The sequence below is a fragment of the Colias eurytheme genome, chromosome 4 (genome assembly GCF_061535395.1).
Source record: "Colias eurytheme isolate Ceu_HAF_F1 chromosome 4, ilColEury1 Martin Lab GWU primary, whole genome shotgun sequence".
NCBI lineage: Eukaryota > Metazoa > Arthropoda > Insecta > Lepidoptera > Pieridae > Colias > Colias eurytheme.
In genome coordinates this window covers 9717991-9739551 of record NC_142983.1, presented here as the reverse complement: position 1 = coordinate 9739551, position 21561 = coordinate 9717991, and the positions used below count along the sequence as shown (strand labels likewise).

The window sequence follows — 21561 nt, the reverse complement described above, 5'->3', positions numbered from 1 at the left end:
AAGATAGCGTGAATTTCAAAGAACAAAAAGGTTGATCATGAGCTTCAAAGGCCCCTTTGTGTTCATCTCAATGTAATGCTCAGTCTATGCCTGCGATGTTTTCTGACAGGTGCGGTACAGCTAGACATTGAAAGGGAAATATCTGAATACCTTCGCTTCGTCTTTCAACTTTCCTTGCGTTTATCTTTATTCGAAATGGCTGAAGTTTTAAATATTCCATTTAGTTGAGGAATAAATTAATTTCTTCCATCGTAATTTCAACTTGCAGGAATATAGAACAATTTTCTGGAAGTGAAAAGTCGAATACTTTGGAGTGTGTTTTACTTTAACACATTTAAATAAGACAATCACGGTTCATATCTATACTAATATTATAAAGCTGAAGAGTTTGTTTGTTTGTTTGAAAGCGCTTATCTGAGGAACTACTGGTCCGTTTTGAAAAATTATTTCAGTGTTAGATAGCCCATTTATCGAGGAAGGCTAGGCTCTAGGCTATATAACAACACGCTAAGACCAACAGGAGCAGAGCAATGCGGGTAAAACCGCGCGGCACAGCTAGTAAGCTATAAAAATATCTAATATCACTTTAGTTATACATTTCTACCAACGAAATTAATTTTTTTCTATTTCTCAAATACTAAATATGCACAACTAGTTTTGCATATTTTAACATGGCAACGGCTTTCGCATTTAAAAGACAATGTAACTAAGAACTGAGAAGGAATAAAAGTCCTCTTCAAGAAAATAACGTGAAAGTAGAACGAGCTTTAGAGATGCAACGACACAATGCCCGCAAATATTCCAAACAGTAAAAATACGGTAACCATTTAACCTAAATTGTAAGCGCTTTAAGTTTTAAACGAACTTCTGTTTCAGATGTAATTTATAGTCTTCAGAGCGGTCCAGATTCATCAAAGTATTGCAAATGCTATAATTTCGAAGTACAAATCTGTTTTTAATAAATATATAGTTTAAAGCCCCTGAAAAAACGCGCTTTAGATTCATAACATTATTCTATTGCCACCAATCCTTGATAAGTGTACAAAGTTTGAATTAATTCTGTCCGCTTAAAGTGGATCAAAATCGATTACATACAAAAATAAAGGCGGAACTAATATAAGCGTGTTAAAATACATTACATCTCTGCAAAATAACCCGCATTTTGATGACATTTTGTGCTGGTTCTAGCCGAAAAATGGAATCATTTATGGAATTATGTCAGTTACCTTTTATTCCTTTGTCACGGCACACGGAGTCACCCCGGCGTGACTAACAAGATTTCAGCGACATAAGGAAAAATTACTGTTGGGAAATGGGAATATCATTGCATTTGTGTTGTCTTTATAGGTGGTTATCTACTTACGGACACATGTTTTTCGTACATTACAATGACGTTAAAGGTTTTTAAATAACCTTTGTGTTTTATATAAACATACAGACGAAAAAAGTTTTTGTTTTTGTCTGCAGCTCTGAATATCGCAGCTTTTCTTTTATATCTATAAATATATAATCGTGTAACCGATTTTATAAGGCTAAAGTTAGTTATTATGATCAAACATTACCAACGTAAGTGTTTTAATGCTATCATGGTAAAGCTGTATAAGCTAGTTTCATACTTGTTGATCATATTAGCAATACTTTGCTTGAATTGATTCCCGGTTAAAAGATATTTTCTGAGCTATATCCACGTAGTACCTATAAAGTATATTTTAATATGAAAAATACAATCTAATATCTAAGTATACTTAGGTAATAAGCGCTCTGTAATACGATTAGGATATTTTAGCCAAACTTAATAAGAACATTTAAAATAATTGGCTATTAAACATAATAGGATATTGGAAAATTAATCCCTTATTTATTTTACTATTTGAAAGAAAAACTTTTTTTTCACGACAACAATTTCATTTAATTCGAAAGTATTAATAACATGACTTTTACAGTTTTTCTTCGTTTAATAAAAAACAAAACTGCTCAACTTCTTTCGATTTTTGTTTATAATTGGCTATTACGTTATGAAAATACTTACTAAATTCAAGCAACTTTTTCATTAGATACGTTCACAAGCTTTTAATAAAAGAAAATGAAATCAATATTAACGTTACCAACGCAAAAAGAGAAACAGAATTTGAATGTAAGATTTCTCCGGCTTATCTCGAAAGCGACGTTTAATCTTTTTATTCGTTTTTATATTCCTTTCGCTACCTTCGCTTCTCAACCCTCCGGAAGAACGTGACGCAAACTTGAATTATAGGGTCAAAGTTACCCTTAATATTCAGCGCTCGATTTCATTAATAGGAAGTGGCCCAAACGTGTAAGCCTTGAGGGCTTCGAATTTCTTCCACTCGCGAAGTACACTTCGGAAATAACCATTAATTTAATCAGCTACACTCGTAATAATCATAAAGGTTTATGAGTTACAGTGTATTTAATTGGCCCAAGATAAGTCATAGCTTAATGAAGCAAGAAATATTTAAGAATAAATAGTTAGGTAGTAGGTAGCGCAGACTAATTTGTTCATCATGATTTGGTTGATGATCATCAGTCCATTATGTTTGTTATTATTGTATCTTGCTATTTTCTATCTGGTATATATGTACAATAAAGTATAAATAAATATGTTCCCACTGCTGGCACATTTATTTCTTACTATTGAAAAATTAATACACTTTTAATAGCGATTGTTGTCTACCAATATAATCTACTCCATCCATTGTTATAACACACAATATCACCAAGATTAATAATTGGAAGAATGGTAAGTCAACTCTCATAAGATAATTAAATTGTTCCCTTTACTTGTTATTGAGAGAACCTTTGTGTGATGAGAATGTCAACCGAGTCTCCGAGTTAAATTGTTTTGTAGATTGGTTTTTCTATAAGTTATACTTTATTGTAGATATTAATATCCCCGATCATATTTAAGTATCTGTATTTGCTTGTCTTATTTCCAACGATATTTGCATCTGTAGATAGTTAGAAGACTATAGGGTGAGCAATAAAACATATTATTTCCATAGGAATTGCATTTGACCACGCGGGTCCAACCGCAGGTAATGTGTACGCAGGTAACGTACCTAATGTAAAGTTTTTGTACAACGTATTTTTAATTCTCAAACAACAGTTAATTGCTTAAAACTCTACATAGCCATAATGATACTAAAGTATATAACCTAAATTATATACTGCCAACAAAGACAAAACTCTCGGGACAAAGGCATACCGCGCATAGTTCTCTGAAAATATGGCCGTGCAAGTTATGTCATAACACTCCTCCTGCACAAGTAGACTTCAAGATGTGTTGTGGAAGCGATAGAATTTAATTAATAGGAAACTTGGACGAGGACTTTATACTGAGTAGGTATGCGCTTTTATGGGGGTCAATTTTTTTATATTTTTTTAGTATTTGTTGTAAAATAAGTCTGTGATGTGCCACAAACTTCTGAACAATTTTGTCGCTTGCGGGAATGATTGACTGATTAAAGGCATATCTATAGACATAAATTAATTTTAAGGCATGTCTAAATCCAAATTTCAATGTAAAGTGTAGCAAAAATTTACAGAAAAGTAAGGGACGGTTTCGTTTCAGCCGCCAATAAAATAAAAAATGTTGTGTGGTTTTATGAAACCACGGTAAAAGTGAAACTGTTCGAACGGTTCCGAACACTGCTTTGTGTAGCGCATGTCGCGTGACGGTCGGCTGCCGAGTAGGTATACCTACTCGGCAGCCGCGATACACGCGACATGCGCTACACAGACCAAAAAGTTTGAGAAGATGTGATAAAAGTTTCACTTTAATAAGAAAATAGATAAAATATACGTTACAAATATTATACGTTACAAATACACAGCAAAATCAAATTTTCCCAACTCTATAATCCTCTGACTTAGAATTCGATCTGGAAATACCCATAACAACACATAAAGACGATCCAGGGCTTTCTAACATAGATCATTTGAGTTTCCTGAATTATAAACAAATTAAATGTTTAAGAAATAGTGAGTTGAGCGGTGGCTCTAAAAACGAAAACGTGCAAAAATTTAATGGATTTTCAATTTATCGACTCTACCTAAATCACCATGTTACAAAATCAAAATGAAAACGTCAAAAATGTTCAATTTTCACTTTTTCGAATGAATTCTTATAAAAGCCCAAACGAAGCCCCCGCAACTATTTGTCTAGCACTCGCTTCAAGCCGTCTTGTCCAAACATCTTGAGGCGATAGTGAGTGCACTGCAAATAAAATGGCAGCAAATATCAAGGTATATAGACGGTGCTTATCTAGAAGCTTATTTGTCCTGACTCCACTTTAATCCATCAGTCCTCGGAATCACAGACACAATAGAAAATCTATTGTGTCGCGCCCCGATCGGGCCTTACGGTGGCGGCTTAAAGCCACTATCAAGTGGACAATTTATGAACTACGTAAAATTCATTCATTCATGGTCCTTGCTCGAAGAGAAAATTAAGGTATTTCAAGGTTTAGCCAAGAATATGATGCTAATCCGCCCTTAAATAAAACACGCTTTTAAGCCTTACTTTTTCATTCATGAGCCCATCCTGCCAAGTAACAAGTAGCCAAGTTTGAGTGCTAACTAAGCCATTATACTCTTTTAGCTAGCTCGCAGATAATGTTCACTTATGAAAGAGCGGCGATGCCTCCATTAATTTTAATTTTTTACGCATTTTATACTAAAGAGGAAGTAAGGAAGATTGAAGAAATAATCAGTGAATAATTCCGTAAATTCATATTGAAAACAAATCTTTAATCAACGACTAGTCAATTATAATTCTACTAGCTTTCCGCCCGCGGCTTCGCCCGCGTTTTCAAAGAAAAACCTGTTCCCGTAGGATTTCCGGGATAAAACCTATCCTATGTCCTTTCTCGGGTATCAAAATATCTCTACACAAAATTTCATGCAAATTGGTTCAGTAGTTAAGGCGTGATTGAGTAACAGACAGACAGACAGAGTTACTTTCGCATTTATAATATTAGTATGGATACATCAAACTTCAATGTTGAAATAGTGATTACCCGGAAAAACACAAAAATACGGACAACTTTAATTCACTTAGCACAGCTGTGAAAAAATGCGACCGTAGTTTGTTCATTAAAATTAGTTTTCTCGTATCACGTGTCAGCCTGCAGGCTCTTGGCCAGCTGTATCATCTCGTAAAACTTTATTAAGTGCTATAATGTGCTCTCGCAGACACCCTTATACCTAAAGCGTACTCATTTGGGCTTAGTCAGAGATTTTGTTGTGCGTGCTTAATGGTTCATTTTCGCCTACTGTAAAAGTTCTTATAAACCTATGTATATAGGGGTTCTTACTTCTTTTATCTGATTAAGTGATTATAAGGCCTTTCAAGGGACATTCGAAATAGGGCTAATAGGAGATCCTATGAAAAAAAGTCACAATAACGTTTTGATCAAATTGAAACTTTTTCTAAGACAAATGCGTAACTTAAATATTTTCACAACTGACAAGTATGAAAGAACCATTTTCATCTAAATTTTAAAACTATTTACATTCTATAAACATTAATGAAAGTTTTACAGTTTAACAAGTTGTTATCGCAAAGTTAGACCTACTCTACTAACTATGCCGTGCCTTACCCGCTACAATTATTTCTACCCCATATATTAAAAAAACCCCACCAATTATTTAAATCACACGCTCCACCGAGCTGCAACCAGTAACCAACCACAACCAACGAAACAAAACAGACCTTGACGGTCCTGAGCGCGCCGTGTGCCGCGTCCTCCGTCCACACCTTGACACCGTCGCGCTCATACTCTACGTTCCAGCCGTCCTCTGATGAGAGGAGGTTCTTCAGTGTCTGGAAGTCAGAGTCGTCAGCAACCCGCGCTTCGCCAAGCGCCCAGCCAGTACCGCCCATTCGCGCGACATCACCGAACGCGGGCCAAGTGACACTGGAGCTTGCTCGACCGGGGTACGGTCCGCGCATGCGTATTACACTTTTTTCGACCGCGTCCTAAAAGCGCGTTTGTTTGCATATTACTAACTGCAAAATATCGGCTTAGCTGCTAAATGGTTTGCGGTGTTATCAGTTTATCAACAGATAAACAGGCGCTTTACAACCTTCGGAGCTTCTTTGACAATTAAGCTTTATTTATTAAATATGTAATTCCCAACACAATGAGTATATAAACCAATATCTATTATAGAATAATAAGTCTCGCCATCAGAAAATGTTAAGAAAAAAAAACAAATTGTTGAACTGATGACAAAAACCAGTAGCCACGAGGGAAATCATATCTAACCTTATTTACTGATACAATAGTTCACACATTGTTGACAAGCTTGGGCATCCCAATTCGCAATGCAGATCGTTAGCCTGTAACCAGCGTGCCACAGACCGCAAATAGTTCAGCCGAATGTAGGACAGATTCACTGAACTTCGCCAAGTATCCTGGCTGTGATGCGTGAATTATTTGCCAATATGTTCAATTTAGAACAAATATATTTCAGTTAAAATTTCTTGTTATTAATTTTTCGCATATTTTCTAAGGTTTGAACAATTAAGCCACTCATTATCCAGCTCCTGAGATTTATATAGTTACTCGATAACGGATAAACACGTATATGATTGAGATACCTATCAATTTTATTGTATGCAAAAAGTTTATTTTAGCGAAAAACTCTATCATAGAGTGTCCTATGTTTTATTTCACAATGTTTCTAATAAATTCCTATTAGATATTAATGAAATTACAACAAACCCGTAACGATTATTGCTCCCAACCAAACCATTATCAAGGATAAACAATGCTCATTACTAAAACTCATTTCGACTTTCTCACCTCGTGATTCTCTTACATAGCGATCTGTACACGATAGGGTCCAGACTCGTTAAGAATGTAATTAATCAATGTTGTCTATGTAACGTCTGTAATAGGCATTTTAATGGGTACGATACGATTTGTCGCACCATAAAATTTACTTTGACTTTTTAATCTATGTATATAATAATGTTAAAAACCAAAGCAAAGTAATGGTTTTAAAACATAATTTTCAGATGAGGAGTATAATGAGTGAATATCATAAAATTGTCAGTAGCGTATTGTAAATCGTAGATCTTTAAACTTAGGAATATAAAAAAATGTTTTTGAAGTAATTAACACAATTAATTTTAAGTCAGCCTAACCTTTTATTGTACACAATATAAACACTACATAGGTACTTATATTACAATTACATTAAAATTTTATTTTAATACTCACGATATCTGATCGTGTAAAAGTAATTAATTGTTACGAATTCTAGCACGCGACGATATTCACTCCAGGGAAATTGTACCAAAAGTAATATAATCAAATGTATATGTTATAGGTTTCCCTGGATATTCTTAATTAAACCTTGGTATCGGCAATATTCGATTTCGACTTGTTGTTAGGGGAAATATTATTTGTTTTCCTACGCTTTGCGAGGTATATTTCTAAATCGTTACCAAAACTTAAACATTGGATTAGGATGAATACGTCCTTATTGGAATATCTACCCAATAAAAATTGGATTCATATTTCATTATTATTGGGTAGATATTACCCAATAATAATGAAATATGAATCCAATTTTCTTTGTTTTTCCTTTTCGCGAAAAATAAAGGACAAGACATCTATTGCTTTTTATTTAAAAAGTAAATGAAGCGATTTAGCTGAAATATGATATGCTGGGTAATATTTAACCTCCCTTTATTTCTCTGCAAGCAAATCTTATGCATACGCTTGTATTATATAAATTAAAAAATCATGTTCATTAACGTAAATGAATGCGGGAGAAGATGATTCAAATAACAGGTTAATACATTTTTATATAACTAACTAGTTGTTTCTCCCAACGTTACGTGTTAATTTTTCTAATCTTTTTGTGTAAAATTTGTTACGAAAATGTTTTTATTTAGTAACGTATTAAGTCAGTATATAGGTAACTATTATTTTTTTATTCAAAAAGTTATGTTATCTACAATTATATTTTACGAAACAAGTCCAACAATCAACAAATCAGGCTCGCTACAAGTCAATTTCCCAGAAGAATAAACAATAAAGTAATCGTACACCGAAAAAAAATTCAAATATTATTAATTCATTTTATGTGCACTACACATTGTTCCACTGAGTCCATGAAATTGATTTATATGGTTTTTACACGCTTTATATTAGCTTCACCTGTATGTTTGTAACCGACTTCTTTGGGCGCGATTTTGACCCACTTTAAACGGCCAGATTTCGTTCAAACTTTGTAGATTTATTTAGGACCGATGACAATACACTAATTTGATAAAATAAATAATAGTTAAAAAAAAATAAAAAACACGCGTTTTATAGAAAACCGAACTAAAAGCGTGTTTTTTAGTTTTGTTAAACTATTATTATTATATTATAGTAAGTTGACGTTTCGAACTGTTTACGTGAAGAGGATAGTTAATTTCTATAAATTAATTATCCTTCCTCCATGTATCTATATACCTGTATATATATACAAGGTCTGAATTTAATTTCTGAAAAGTTACTATTATTTTCTAGATAGAGCTCTGTTTTGGTTCTGTTTTTAAGAAGTAGCTGCTATTACGTTTGTACCGACAGATTTGTTGAAAATATTGTTAAAACTGTTATTAACGTGTGACGTTATGTTCTGCATTTTCAATATTTGGCAAAGTTATCTTAAATGAATAACCATGAATTTTATAAGGAATATTATGAGCTCACGTTTTACTAATTTTCTTATGATATGACTATTTGAAAAAACGCTTTTAGCTATTACATTATTAAAAATATTATAAGAATTTAATTTATAAACAAATGATTTTATCTTGAAAAATCGATTCGCGTAGCAATGTATTAGTCCAGTCTGTGGGGAAATGTAAAAGCCTCAGCTCTACAAAAGGTGGCGTAGAAAATGTTTTGAAACAATATTGTTTAGGTATGAAAGGTTAATAAAAATCCAAGTTTTCGACCTTGACGGACCCAGGCGCTAGCCGCCATCTTGAATTAAAGGTGCTAAAATTAGGTATATTTTAAATAACTTCTCAATTGTTTACTAAATCACAAAAGTGTCTATGAGGGGTTCAAAGAAGACAAAATTACCTAAATTTTTTTCATACATGATTATTCTGTAAGTCTTAAAGGTAAAAAGTTACAAGCGACGGAAATAATAATATTTACAGAAATCATATAATTTTAATTTTGTTTAAAAATTGTGCAGCAATCTTTTTTTATTCTTTTTGATGGCCCAGGCTGGTTAATGGTGGCTTCTTCATTATCGTCGCTGAAATTTTCTGTTTCATTGTCTGTATTTTTAGTTTCCAACCATGAAATTTCGTCGATTAAATTTACTTTTTATTGATAACTTTACGAATCGTTCATATCGGATATCTTCTAAGGATTCCTTATCCATGTCCCCTCCGTAAAAATTTACTAGAAAGCGTGCTCTAGCGTCTTCGATTTCTTCTGGTCATGATGACGAAATTTCATGGTTGGAAACTAAAAATACAGACAATGAAACAGAAAATTTCAGCGACGATAATGAAGAAGCCACCATTAACCAGCCCGGGCCATTAAAAAGAATAAAAAAAGATTGCTGCACAATTTTTAAACAAAATTAAAATTATATGATTTCTGTAAATATTATTATTTCCGTCGCTTGTAACTTTTTACCTTTAAGCCTTACAGAATAATCATGTATGAAAAAAATGTAGGTAATTTTGTCTTCTTTGAACCCCTCATAGACACTTTTGTGATTTAGTAAACAATTGAGAAGTTATTTAAAATATACCTAATTTTAGCACCTTTAATTCAAGATGGCGGCTAGCGCCTGGGTCCGTCAAGGTCGAAAACTTGGATTTTTATTAACCTTTCATACCTAAACAATATCGTTTCAAAACATTTTCTACGCCACCTTTTGTAGAGCATAAATACCTACAGACTGGATTATATGGAACACTACATTACTAGATACGAGTACCTACGGATTATGTTATTGTGCTTTAAGTTTCTACATGAAAACTCAATAAAAAAAATAATATACTTAGGTAGGTACTTATATTATTTTTTTTAACTTTCTGAATTAAATTAAATTTCTAAAAAAATAACTATTATTGAAACTTATCTTCCATATATCACAATTTTTGTCTTAATTACCTGAAATAACACCAAAACAAACAGACAAACCCTCCCTGAGGTCAATGTACACTTAAATAAAGTTTGAAATGAATGAATAAAATTATAATATTTTAGATATAATTTATTTAAAGGAAAGGTCAGCCTCACCAGGTGTGTTTGTTATTATATAATAAAAGCTCTGTTTCTGGGAATTTCTGCTTAAAATTAATGCACGACAATCTCCGTTATCTTTTATAGATAAATAATCACCTCATTTTCATTTATATTGAAAGTTTATTAATTAGTTATATACGACTCTATTCTATTAGTAAATTTGGCATTCGCGCAAAAAGGACCACTATCGTGGTAAATAAAATAAATTAGAATATAATTTTATGCTACGTTCCCAAACACGATGGCAGATCTAAAATCATTGGATAAATTCATCGTCGAGTACAAAATATAATTTAATTATGATATACATATTTAAAACTGAGATACTTAATTAATAGTAGGCATAAAATTATTTGATGCTACGTGTCCTATCTACGAGATATTAATAATTTTCCTTATAGCAACTTTTATGATCACTATTATAAGGTCGGAAACCTTAAAATATTAAAAATCACAATAATACAATGGCAGTCTAAAATAATCTAGTTATAGGTAGTGGAATATTCTAGATATAAACGTTATTTAACAATAACTTATATCTGGTAGATTATACTGGCAGTAGCTTCGCCAAGCGACCCATGCAGAAAAACCGTGGCGAGCGAATATTTTCTTAGCGCACCTCACTGCTTCTGTTATATCGTTACTTCGGAGTTCTGAAACGTTTAATTTAATTAATTGATCATCATCATCATCATTATTCTAAGGTCATTATCATCTAATTATTTCCCACTGTAAGGTACTAAATAGCTATTACTAAGGCATTTAGTAATATGTGGCATTCGGCATATCATTATTATAAGTTAACTAATTTTTGGCCACGGTTTCCTATAGTAATAAGATTTTTCACTGTGGCAGTAAGTATCCCGATACAAAAGCACTCCATAAAATCGCTTTCTTGCGACTTAAAAGAAAGAGAAACACTTTCACATTTATAAAATTTTCTATAGTTTAATTTACCTACGTCACGATTGTGGAATTGTATTTTTGTTATATAGATTTTCGTCCATTTTCCTTCATTATTGTTAACGTTATCTCTTTTATATTACAGAAAACAAAAGCAAAGCGAGTATTGAGTGTAACTGACAACGAAATTTAACCAATGTCGGCTTTCCGATTTCTTACATTCAAATTCGTTCAGGGCTCACGTAGAGCTTTTATAAACATTACAAGTCTTCAGCAAAAGATATATTACTTGTCTTCCTGTTATTATCTAATACCTATATAGTGTATTACAACGTTTCAAAAGCGCTTATTAACAAAGTCTAAATCATCAAAATGTGGCAAATGGTCAATATGAATCGATCTAGGTAGGTACCTATAGGTACTATGTCGAATCAAAAGCTTAGTTGAATAAACAAATAATCCTTTGAGTTTAAATATATCTATGTACTTACGGTCACAAGAAACATTGCACTCCTTCCCCGGCCAGCCAGCTCGGTTGCACCAGTATCTATCATTGATTTGAAACAAGCCGTGATCCCACGAACCGTCCGAATTCTGCATCCCGATTGCGTCCGTTCTGCGGCTACTCTCTTTCTCTACTAAACATACCCCTGAAATAGAGAATGGAAATATTAAGTACTAGGTTTCCGCCCGCGGCTTCGCCCGCGCAGTCATAAGAAAAACCCGTGCATAGTTCCCGTTCCCGTGGGATTTCCGGGATTGCGTCATTTTCCCGGGATAAAAAGTAGCCTATGTCCTTTCTTGGGTATCAAAATATCACCATACCAAATTTCATTAAAATTGGTTCAGTAGTTTAGGCGTGATTGAGTAACAGACAGACAGACAGACAGAGTTACTTTCGCATTTATAATATTAGTATGGATTAAATTAATAGTAGAATTAAAAATCATATTTTTTCATGGAAATTTGAGTTTACGTATATGTCCTAGGTTCCGCAGCTTTCATATGAGCTTTTCCTGTATTTTTTTGACTTTGTGAACTTTTTTACCTTGCAAGCTTTTTCGTGAATATTATTTTTGTATCACGACCTTAATTGGTAAATATTTAGATACTATTTGTAATTTTATCAAATAAAATACATGAAAGAATATTAAAGATTAGTATAAAAGGAATAATTAAATATGATTTAAATTACTTACAATCTCTCAATTTGTTTTCTGGTAAACCGTGATACCTTAAATTTCTAACTAATTCACATCTTGAGAATGTATACGCCTCAGTTCCAAGACTCCCGATCACAACTAATATCAAAAACAAACCGGCTAATTTCATTTTAAAATCAGTGCAAAAAAACATGTAGTGAATATAAGAGCCAGAAAATGTATAACATATTTCTGAGCCAGACTGTCTTATATAGCCCAGATTAAGTGAAAAATAAGGCGTCGTGTGACGTTCCTTACGAGGTAAATTTCGTCGATTCATGTTGTGAGGAGGCAAAAAGAAAGCTTAATATTGCGAAAAGGGATACACACTGGTAAAATAAAGAACATAGTGGATATGGCAAAGTTAAACGTGTAGGGAAATATTAAAACAGATTTTTGGGGTGTGAATACATAAAATAAAAAGAGATTGTATATTAAAATTAAAAGAAATAAGTAAATTATCACTACATAGTATAAAACAAAGTCGCTTTCTCAGTCCCTATGTCCCTATGTATGCCTAAATCTTTAAAACTACGCAACGGATTTTGATGTGGTTTTTCTAATAGATAGAGTGATTCAAGAGGAAGTTTTGAGTAAAGTATATAATTTATTATGTTTTAGACAAAGCGGGCGAAGCCGCGGGCCGAAAGCTAGTTAAAAATAAATAATAGTTAAAAAAAACTAAAAAACACTCTTTTTATAGAAAAACGAACTAAAAAATAGAAAATAAATGTGTGTCAATATCGTGCCCAAAGAAGTCGGTTTCAAACAAACATACAGGTGAAGGTAATAAAAAGCGTGTAATAATAAGAAACATTACGCCTATTTGTATTTTTAAAAGTATACGTTTCAACAATAACTTTACAACAAATATCTGGCTCATCACATATACCGCCAATGGCCAACTGTGGAAATATATCAATAACGTTATTAAATTGTTTGAGTGTCTGTTTGATATATATGATTTTAGCTAAATTACCTATATATGTAATTACTAAATTAACATTTTTATTTTTAAAAATTCATTTATTAACTGGTGGTTCATAAAAAATCACATTTAGAGTGATTATTAATTAATTGTATACATATTTATATTAATTAATTTATTAATTATATTTTCAGTAATATAAAGATGTATCAAAAAACAAAGGTAATTTAAACAACACTTATAAAATTTAATCACACTAACTTATTCAATACCTTACCCGTTTTGTTGACATCGGTTTCCTAAAGATACCTAAGGAATTATCCGACTTTCATAATGTTACGCAAACCGCATCTTTAAGGAGCAAAACATGTTCCCGAACCCAATTGAGATAAGATTAAAATGTATGTTCAATGAACTTTCAAATTTGCATATTCAGTTTTGAATGGAAGATAAGATAAGATTTTTATTTATGTACCTACTTTTTGCGGAAAATAAGAGTCCAAATGAAATTTGTACTCCATTCGAACTTGCTAACTCTCTTGCTACTCAAAGTACATTTTAACATATTTTATCAACGCTGTAAGAAAAATCTGCTTCAATGCAATAAGTACATATTTCTAATTTTTTAAGTATTTAAAAAATTATTATTAGTACTTACGATGATACTCGTCAGACGTAGGTAAATTATTACCAAAATAAAATAATCTGCATAATTCTTTAGAAATATTTTCAGAGCCATTTGTTATATGATAACGTAAAATTATTAGAAAAAAAAGTATACTAGGTAGAAACCTTTTAAATTTTCCTGAAGTCTCAATTCACTCCAGCTCACTCCAATTCAGCAAGTTTTGTAAATGACTCTACCATCTTTAATTCGTCAAATATAAAACATGTTAAAGAAAATAAAACAAGAGATACTTTTTCCAGATATTTTTTATTGTTTTAATTACACACGTAATAATTAATTTATTATAATAACTACATATGTTATTCGGTCCAATAGAAATATGACAACTTTAAAAGATTAGGTTTTCTTAATTTACGTATGCTAAAATGTTGTACTTTAACTTTAATTGTTACAACAGTATTATACCGTTTCCTATTACTAGATACTTTTTGGTCTGTATAATACTGTAAGTTGTAATAGAGGCTTAACAGGAGCTGATGTCGGGCAGAGATCCCTGGCAGTGGTTCTTCCAGCCGTACCATGCGTTGAAGCCGTGCCGCTTGAAGATCTTCTTGGCGCAAGTTGCCGCTTTCGAGATGTCGTCAGTTAGCAGTTCTGGAATAAACAATCAAGTGAGATCATGAAGCATTAAAGGAATACTAGCTGTGCCCCGCGGTTTTACCAGCATTGCTCTGCTCCTATTGGATAAGACCAATATGATGATGCGTGATGATAAGCCTATTCTTCATCGACAAATGGGCTCCGAAAGAATTTTTTAAATTAAACCAGTAGTTCCTGAGATGAGCGGGTTCAAACAAACAAACTATTCAGCTTTACAATATTAGAATAGATTTCCCCAGGTTTTAGATTGTAAATATGCAACAGTCCCTAGTCGAAAGAGCCGTTTTTGTTCCCGGAACCCAACTTGGTGGTGGTGCATAATATAACGGAGCTACTAACGGTTACAGGTAACGTTGCAGTCCTTGCCGGGGCTGCTCGTGTTGCTGCACCAGTACTTGTCATTGATCTGGAACAGCCCGTAGTCGCGGGAGCCGTTCTTGTTCACCGAGCCCACCTTGCTAGTGGTGCGAGCGCTCTCGTTCTCAACCAAGCACACCCCTAGAAAAATAATATGTAAGACATGAGAATAACAAGACGTCTCTCCATGAAAAAAAAACCATTCACAGCAAAAGACATCACATTTTCATTGATACTGTCTTATACTTTGTATTTTCTATTGGTCTGCTTTTTAATTTATTTTATTTATTATTTACGTTCATATTTCATATACAATTTACACATTACAATTGAAATAACAAGTCACTAATTAAGTTCACACTCACAGTCTCTCATCTTGTTTTCCGGGAAGCCGTGACTCCTCAGTTGGTGCACCAGTTGACATCTTGTGAAGGTGACAGCCTGCGTCTCCAACACCGCTGCTGCAGCCAGAACCAGAACCACGAACAGTTTCATTGTCGTTATTAGTTGTTATGTGAAGTTATTGGCAAGAGCGCTCAATCAATTGTAATGAGATGCCCGATGCATCAAGCTTATATACTTGAGTCACAATTGTAAGCTATTGTTGTCAGTGTAAAAGGGGAATTCTCGTTATCATATAGTAACTCATGCAATACATTGACTGCAATGTTTGTAAACATTTCGAGAGCATTATCAAAATTAAGTAATATTGATATCATATCTCTATAGGCGCGAAAATTAATATGTACTTATCTTTTTTTCTTAATTGGTGATTCCCCTGCGATGAAGCGGTTTATCTGTTTAATGTAGATACTGTCTAGATCCATTACAAACACATGGGATACTTTCTAGTAATTTAAGTTTTTTAATTTTATGTAACAATGCGTTAATATGATGTAAATTAATATGCTGTGTAAAATATGATAGGTGAACATCATTTAAAATAATTCCTTAGGTTTGTGAGGACAGTGAGGATAGATAAATGAACTTTTATTTATTATATTATATTATTGATTATGTATACCTAATATGTTTTGTACACTTTCTCGAATAAACTACTGGACGGATTTGGATGAAACTTTATAGTAATATGTATAAGCTATACCTACATGAGAATAACATATGAGCTATGTAAATACTTTTTTTTTTACTTTGGACGCGGGTTCATCTCCAGGTGAAACCGCGTGGCGAAGCCAGTAGGTAAGTACTTATAGGTACATAATAATATAGGTAATAAATTTTATACTATGTTTGGGCGAGCCACTTGCTCATTTGGGAGTTCTTAAATTTTGCTACTAACGTAAATGTAGATAGTATACCTGAGCCCTCTAATTAGTCCAGAATCTAATATTTTTAACTAGCCCATGAATTTATAATTACCAACGACCTAGTGGGTGAATCACCGGGTTTTCCCTAAGTCCCAAATGTACTGTTTCACTTTAGTATTCGTAATATTAGCATCATGTTTTGTTTTGAATATATAATTGTATTATTATTTCTTTGATTAATAGTATTGATAAATGTAAAATTATTATATACGAGATAAAGATTCGTTATCCCCTTTGAACTCTATTTTTTGGACGTCACATTAATCTGTAAAATAAAATGCTGTATTTGAATATTTATTTCCTGGTATTTTTTATTAGGTGTAGAAATTTTCGATGAGCCCTGGGGGCCGGTCCGTTAGTTCGATTCTCGGTCTAAGCAAATGTATTTTCGGAAATCTTTGAATGCAATTCTTTTTAAAACTAAAGAACAACAGAAGTTTCCTTTCAGCAAAACTTGTTATCTTCAGTATTTAATTATTTCAAGTACTTTCCCTACAGGGCCCAACGAAAGTTTCCACACTGTATACACCCCAATTATTAATAGTAGGTATCTACCTATTTCAATTACCTAGTTATTAGGTAAAATAAATATTTTACATGTTATGCTTTTTACGGAAAAATTGTCCATAAAAAACAAACAACTTAAATTTCATTGATTTTCATTCACAATACAAACTGTAACCTAGTCATTCCAATAATCTAGATACATATGTATAATAAATCTGTAGAAGGGTCAATTCTGTACATTGAAAATATTGAAAAAATAAATAGTAGGGGGTGTTACTGGATCGATACCAAACCCAAATATGTGATAAAAAAATTTTTGTCTGTCTGTCTGTCTGTCTGTATGTGAAGGCATCACGTGAAAACTAACGGTTCGATTTCGATGAAACTTGGTATAATTCATCTATCTCGATGGTATAATTATACCTTATTATCCTGGGCATAAAATAGGATACTTTTTATCCCGGAAAAATACGTAGAAAAAAAATAAATCTTAATTTTTCCGCGCGGACGGAGTCGCGGGCGGAAGCTAGTAGACCATAAAAATGAAACACGGATCATACGTATACATAAGATATGCGTAAACATGCAAACATTTTGCAAAGATTTATCGTAACGTCGTGTACCTACTGATAATGTTTTATTGCAATAACCATGCAATATGAAACTATATTATACTGTCAAACAATTATTTGTTACAGTTATGGTTATTTATATCAGCTGTTAGATGAATTTTCTAACGCTCTATTTCTATTTTTGTTTAATTAAAATAATATGTGACTAGTAAGTTTACAGCTAATTATTATTATTGATAAATAAAAAATCTAAATTTCATTAAATCAGACCTACGGACATATAGTACCTACTACTACTTTAATGTAGGTATTGATTGTATACGTAGTATATTATTATTAGTCTGTGGTATTGAGTTTTCTGTGCTACGGATTTATAAAAAAAATATTTATATCCAAACGGGCCAAGATTAGAATTATTTATTTTGGATGCTGCACTTTCAATAGGTACCTTTACCGTACAGTACAGTATTTGGTGGAACCACAATCGCAACGTTACCATCTACTTATAAGATGTCTCGTAAGATGTTATTCCAGGCTTAATAATTGTAGGTATTTTCAAAATCATTAATCAACAAAATATGATCGTTTGTAAACTGTTAAAAATGCAAGTCACAAAAGGTCGTTTGGTGGATTTAATTAAAATGTGGTATCACATTTTCAATGTGCCAAGAAGCAATAAAAGCCAGTCACTCGTCAAACGCATTGTTATTGCATATGCTGCAGTTAAACTAACACCATCACACATCATAAAGCGCGTCACACACGGTGAAGATACTATAATATTTTACCTTAAGATACTGTAACATTTTATATTACAGTATCTAAAGGTATCCGGTATCAGCGTTCTTACCATCATTTTTCTTTTTGTCATTGCGTACTAAGACCCCTGTAGAACCGCCATTCTGTTACAAATGACCCACAAAATTTCGGGTCATTATCTATTTATGAAGTATATGAAAAGTGTTGCGACAGTAAAATAAATGAATTATAGTTTTCTTTCATCACTTGAAATTGAAATAAACAAAGGTACCTAATAATAGGTATATGATACAAATATCTACGGTCCTTTTTTTTTTTGAGTGTCTTCTTAGATACCCCCGGCTCCCGGGGATGGAGCTGTGGTTATGTCGGATTTTTACCAACTAAAACCCCACTCTGTTCCATCGCGCTGCTTTGGACGGAACTGCGGGAACGGTTTCGAATCTACCGCGTGTAAATATCTACGGTCCTATGATCCTACCACAGTTCCTGCCTAGTACCTACTAACTACCCTATTAAGTAATTTGGGATATTAGTGACAATTATATAGTTATCGGTCAACTAATTTTGACGTGATTTGGAGGCTTCATAAAAATTTCACTAGAAGATGCGAAGAAAAGATCTAGCTATAATTATTAATGCTAGATGTTAATTCCTATAATACAAATTTCCCTAGAATACTTAAAATAAAGTAACTGGGCAATATTGATACTGACCAAATATAGAATGCCAATGGCCAGTAACATACTCTCCCCACAAATAACCATCAAGAAGGAAAACGGCGCAAAACCGTTTCGTAATTTAATTTGCGTATGAATGTGGTTCGTGGTGTTATTGTTCGCTTTATCCTTTGTCTTATATGGATGAAAATTATGGAATGGCGTCTATTTATATAAAGGTACTTCCTGATAGATATTAAATTTATAATATAGTCAACACCAATTTTACCCATGAAAGCAACTTAAAATAATGAAAGCTAGAAATGAAAATGCGAAATTACCCGAACTTCACATTGCATTCTACTCATATTAGACTGGGGTAGAAGCCTTTGAAAATAATGAAAAGATAAAAAAAATCGCAGTCGGATGAAACCCATTAGAAAAGGAGGGGAATATGATAAAAATGTAAGGAAAAATAAATTACGGTCAATCCGAGTTCGGGAAGCGGGAGGGGGGAGCTTTTAAGAGAAAAAAATGGTTTCTCTCGATATCCGACAAAACTACAAGTCCTATAGAAAAAAGTTCAATGGCAAAGTTGTAGGTAATTAAAAGTTCTACAACTTTTGTATTGACAATTTTTTCACATAACCTAAAAATTTAGGTGAAAAATTCAAAAAACCAAGTTTTTGGTCTTTTATTTCTATCTACTTCAAACTTTATTTTTTTTCTACGAAATTTGGTGGAAACTTACTTTATTATGTCCCAAATACACTGTAATTTATTTGATTGAAAATATTTATTTTTTCGCCTTATTTTGAATTAATACCAAAAAAACAACCTAATTTTCAATCGAAAAGTCACCCGTCAAAATATCAGCTTTTTTCAAAAACTTGGGGTGCCTTTTATTCATTGAAATCTCTACTTTCATATGGTGTAAAAAAAATAAACACCACCATAGTAAATGTTCTCAGGAAATGCATACAAACAGTGTGATAATGAGCTTTTACTAAATCAGGCACACTTCTTGAACTCTATATCTTCTCTTGTATCGGCTTTTCGGTAATATTTCAAAAGAAAAATAATTATCTGTTCTAAGTTTAATATTTTACAGCATATTCAAAAGCAAAATGATGTCGATAAAAACATTTCAGGTAGTTCGAGAAGTGTGCCTGATTTAGTAAAAGGTAATTTTCAGACTGTTTGTATGCATTTCCTGAGAACATTTACTATGGTGGTGTTTATTTTTTTTACACCATATGAAAGTAGAGATTTCAATTAATAAAAGGCACCCCAAGTTTTTGAAAAAAGCTGATATTTTGACGGGTGACTTTTCGATTAAAAATTAGGTTGTTTTTTTGGTATTCATTCAAAATAAGGCGAAAAAATAAATATTTTCAATCAAATAAATTACAGTGTATTTGGGACATAATAAAGTGAGTTTCCACCAAATTTCGTAGAAAAAAAATAAATTTTGAAGTAGATAGAAATAAAAGACTAAAAACTTGGTTTTTTGAATTTTTCACCTAAATTTTGAGGTTATGTGAAAAAATTGTGAATACAAAAGTTGTAGAACTTTTAATTACCTACAACTTTGCCATTGAACTTTTTTCTATAGGACTTGTAGTTTTGTCGGAAATCGAGAGAAACCATTTTTTTCTCTTAAAAGCTCCCCCCTCCCGCTTCCCGAACTCGGATTGACCGTAATTTATTTTTCCTTACATTTTTATCATATTCCCCTCCTTTTCTAATGGGTTTCATCCGACTGCGATTTTTTTTTGTTTCAAAAATTATCTACTCTAGTCTATATTGTTTTTGAATATTTTTAGATAACTAAGAACATAGGTATTTGATATTTCAATTTTTTTTTCTAAGAAAATTATACTTCATCCATATTTCAACTTTTAAATTTTTTATTACAAAATATGCATGCAGCATACAATAGACTACAAATCATGAAAATGAATTGGGCAAGCCTTGTTATTAATGCACGGCATGCGTTCAATAACTGATATCGAGTGAAGTCCCGACTCCAGACATATTATGAGTCATGCCATCATATCCTACATCGTAAATAAACTCATATTCCATGCGTATTCTAGATCGAGACGTTAATGATATTATACTAGAGATTATTATTAGTAAATTCCATATTTTGTACCATCGATAAACGAAGAACCTAGATTTGTTGTATCTAAGAGCAGCCCTTGAGCACCCATTAAGGTGTTCTACTTTGGAATTACCTACGAAATAGTTGTACTTATAACCAAACTTTTATTAAAACTATAATTTTGACTCTCAAAACCTACTTATCGAAGGATTGCTATAGATATGGTGTAGATTATCAGAGCATTAAAATAACAGAAATCATCATTCTACAAATTACCTCGTTCCCTATGAGATTTATGTTATTAAAGTGAAACTTTTATTCATCGTCTCAAACTTTTTGGTCTGTGTAGCGCATGTCGCGTGACGATCGATCCGTACGATAATTATTATCGTACAAATACGATAATTTTGTGCCTAAGTTTCACTTTTACCGTGGTTTCATAAAACCACACAACATTTTTTTGTTTGTTAGTTGGGAAAAAAATCTTGGCAACTATTTTTATAGAATTTAAAGCATCCAACTGGACTGCTATTTAACTGCTACAATTGACAATTCATTATCATCATTAATACAATTCGTACACAATTAAACATAATATCTAATACATCTAAATCAGTTTACTCAATTAGATCATTAGATGTTATACTAAAATT

General features: G+C 32.5%; 3 protein-coding genes across 3 annotated transcripts in view; all 3 read right to left on the bottom strand.

Annotated features, from left to right (window-relative positions):
* The window catches only part of LOC149909161 (START domain-containing protein 10-like), a 28229-nt gene extending 22258 nt beyond the window's left edge, over positions 1-5971 (bottom strand). Inside the window, exon 1 of the mRNA XM_090120247.1 lies at positions 5732-5971. Within this exon, the coding sequence (XP_089976373.1) occupies positions 5732-5971 (240 nt within the window). The remainder of the gene's footprint in view (positions 1-5731) is intronic.
* A 4282-nt stretch (positions 5972-10253) lies between these two features.
* On the bottom strand, positions 10254-12601 carry LOC149909160 (lysozyme-like). The gene is made up of 3 exons (XM_090120246.1): positions 12401-12601; positions 11693-11851; positions 10254-10951 (listed from the first exon to the last, which is right to left on the bottom strand). Exons 1-3 carry the CDS (start codon positions 12555-12557, stop codon positions 10821-10823), a joined length of 447 nt encoding a protein of 148 aa, XP_089976372.1. The 5' UTR covers positions 12558-12601; the 3' UTR covers positions 10254-10820.
* A 1645-nt stretch (positions 12602-14246) lies between these two features.
* LOC149909159 (lysozyme-like) lies at positions 14247-15540 on the bottom strand. Its single transcript, XM_090120245.1, has 3 exons — positions 15342-15540; positions 14959-15117; positions 14247-14613 (listed from the first exon to the last, which is right to left on the bottom strand). Exons 1-3 carry the CDS (start codon positions 15469-15471, stop codon positions 14483-14485), a joined length of 420 nt encoding a protein of 139 aa, XP_089976371.1. The 5' UTR covers positions 15472-15540; the 3' UTR covers positions 14247-14482.
* Between the last annotated feature and the right edge of the window lie 6021 nt (positions 15541-21561).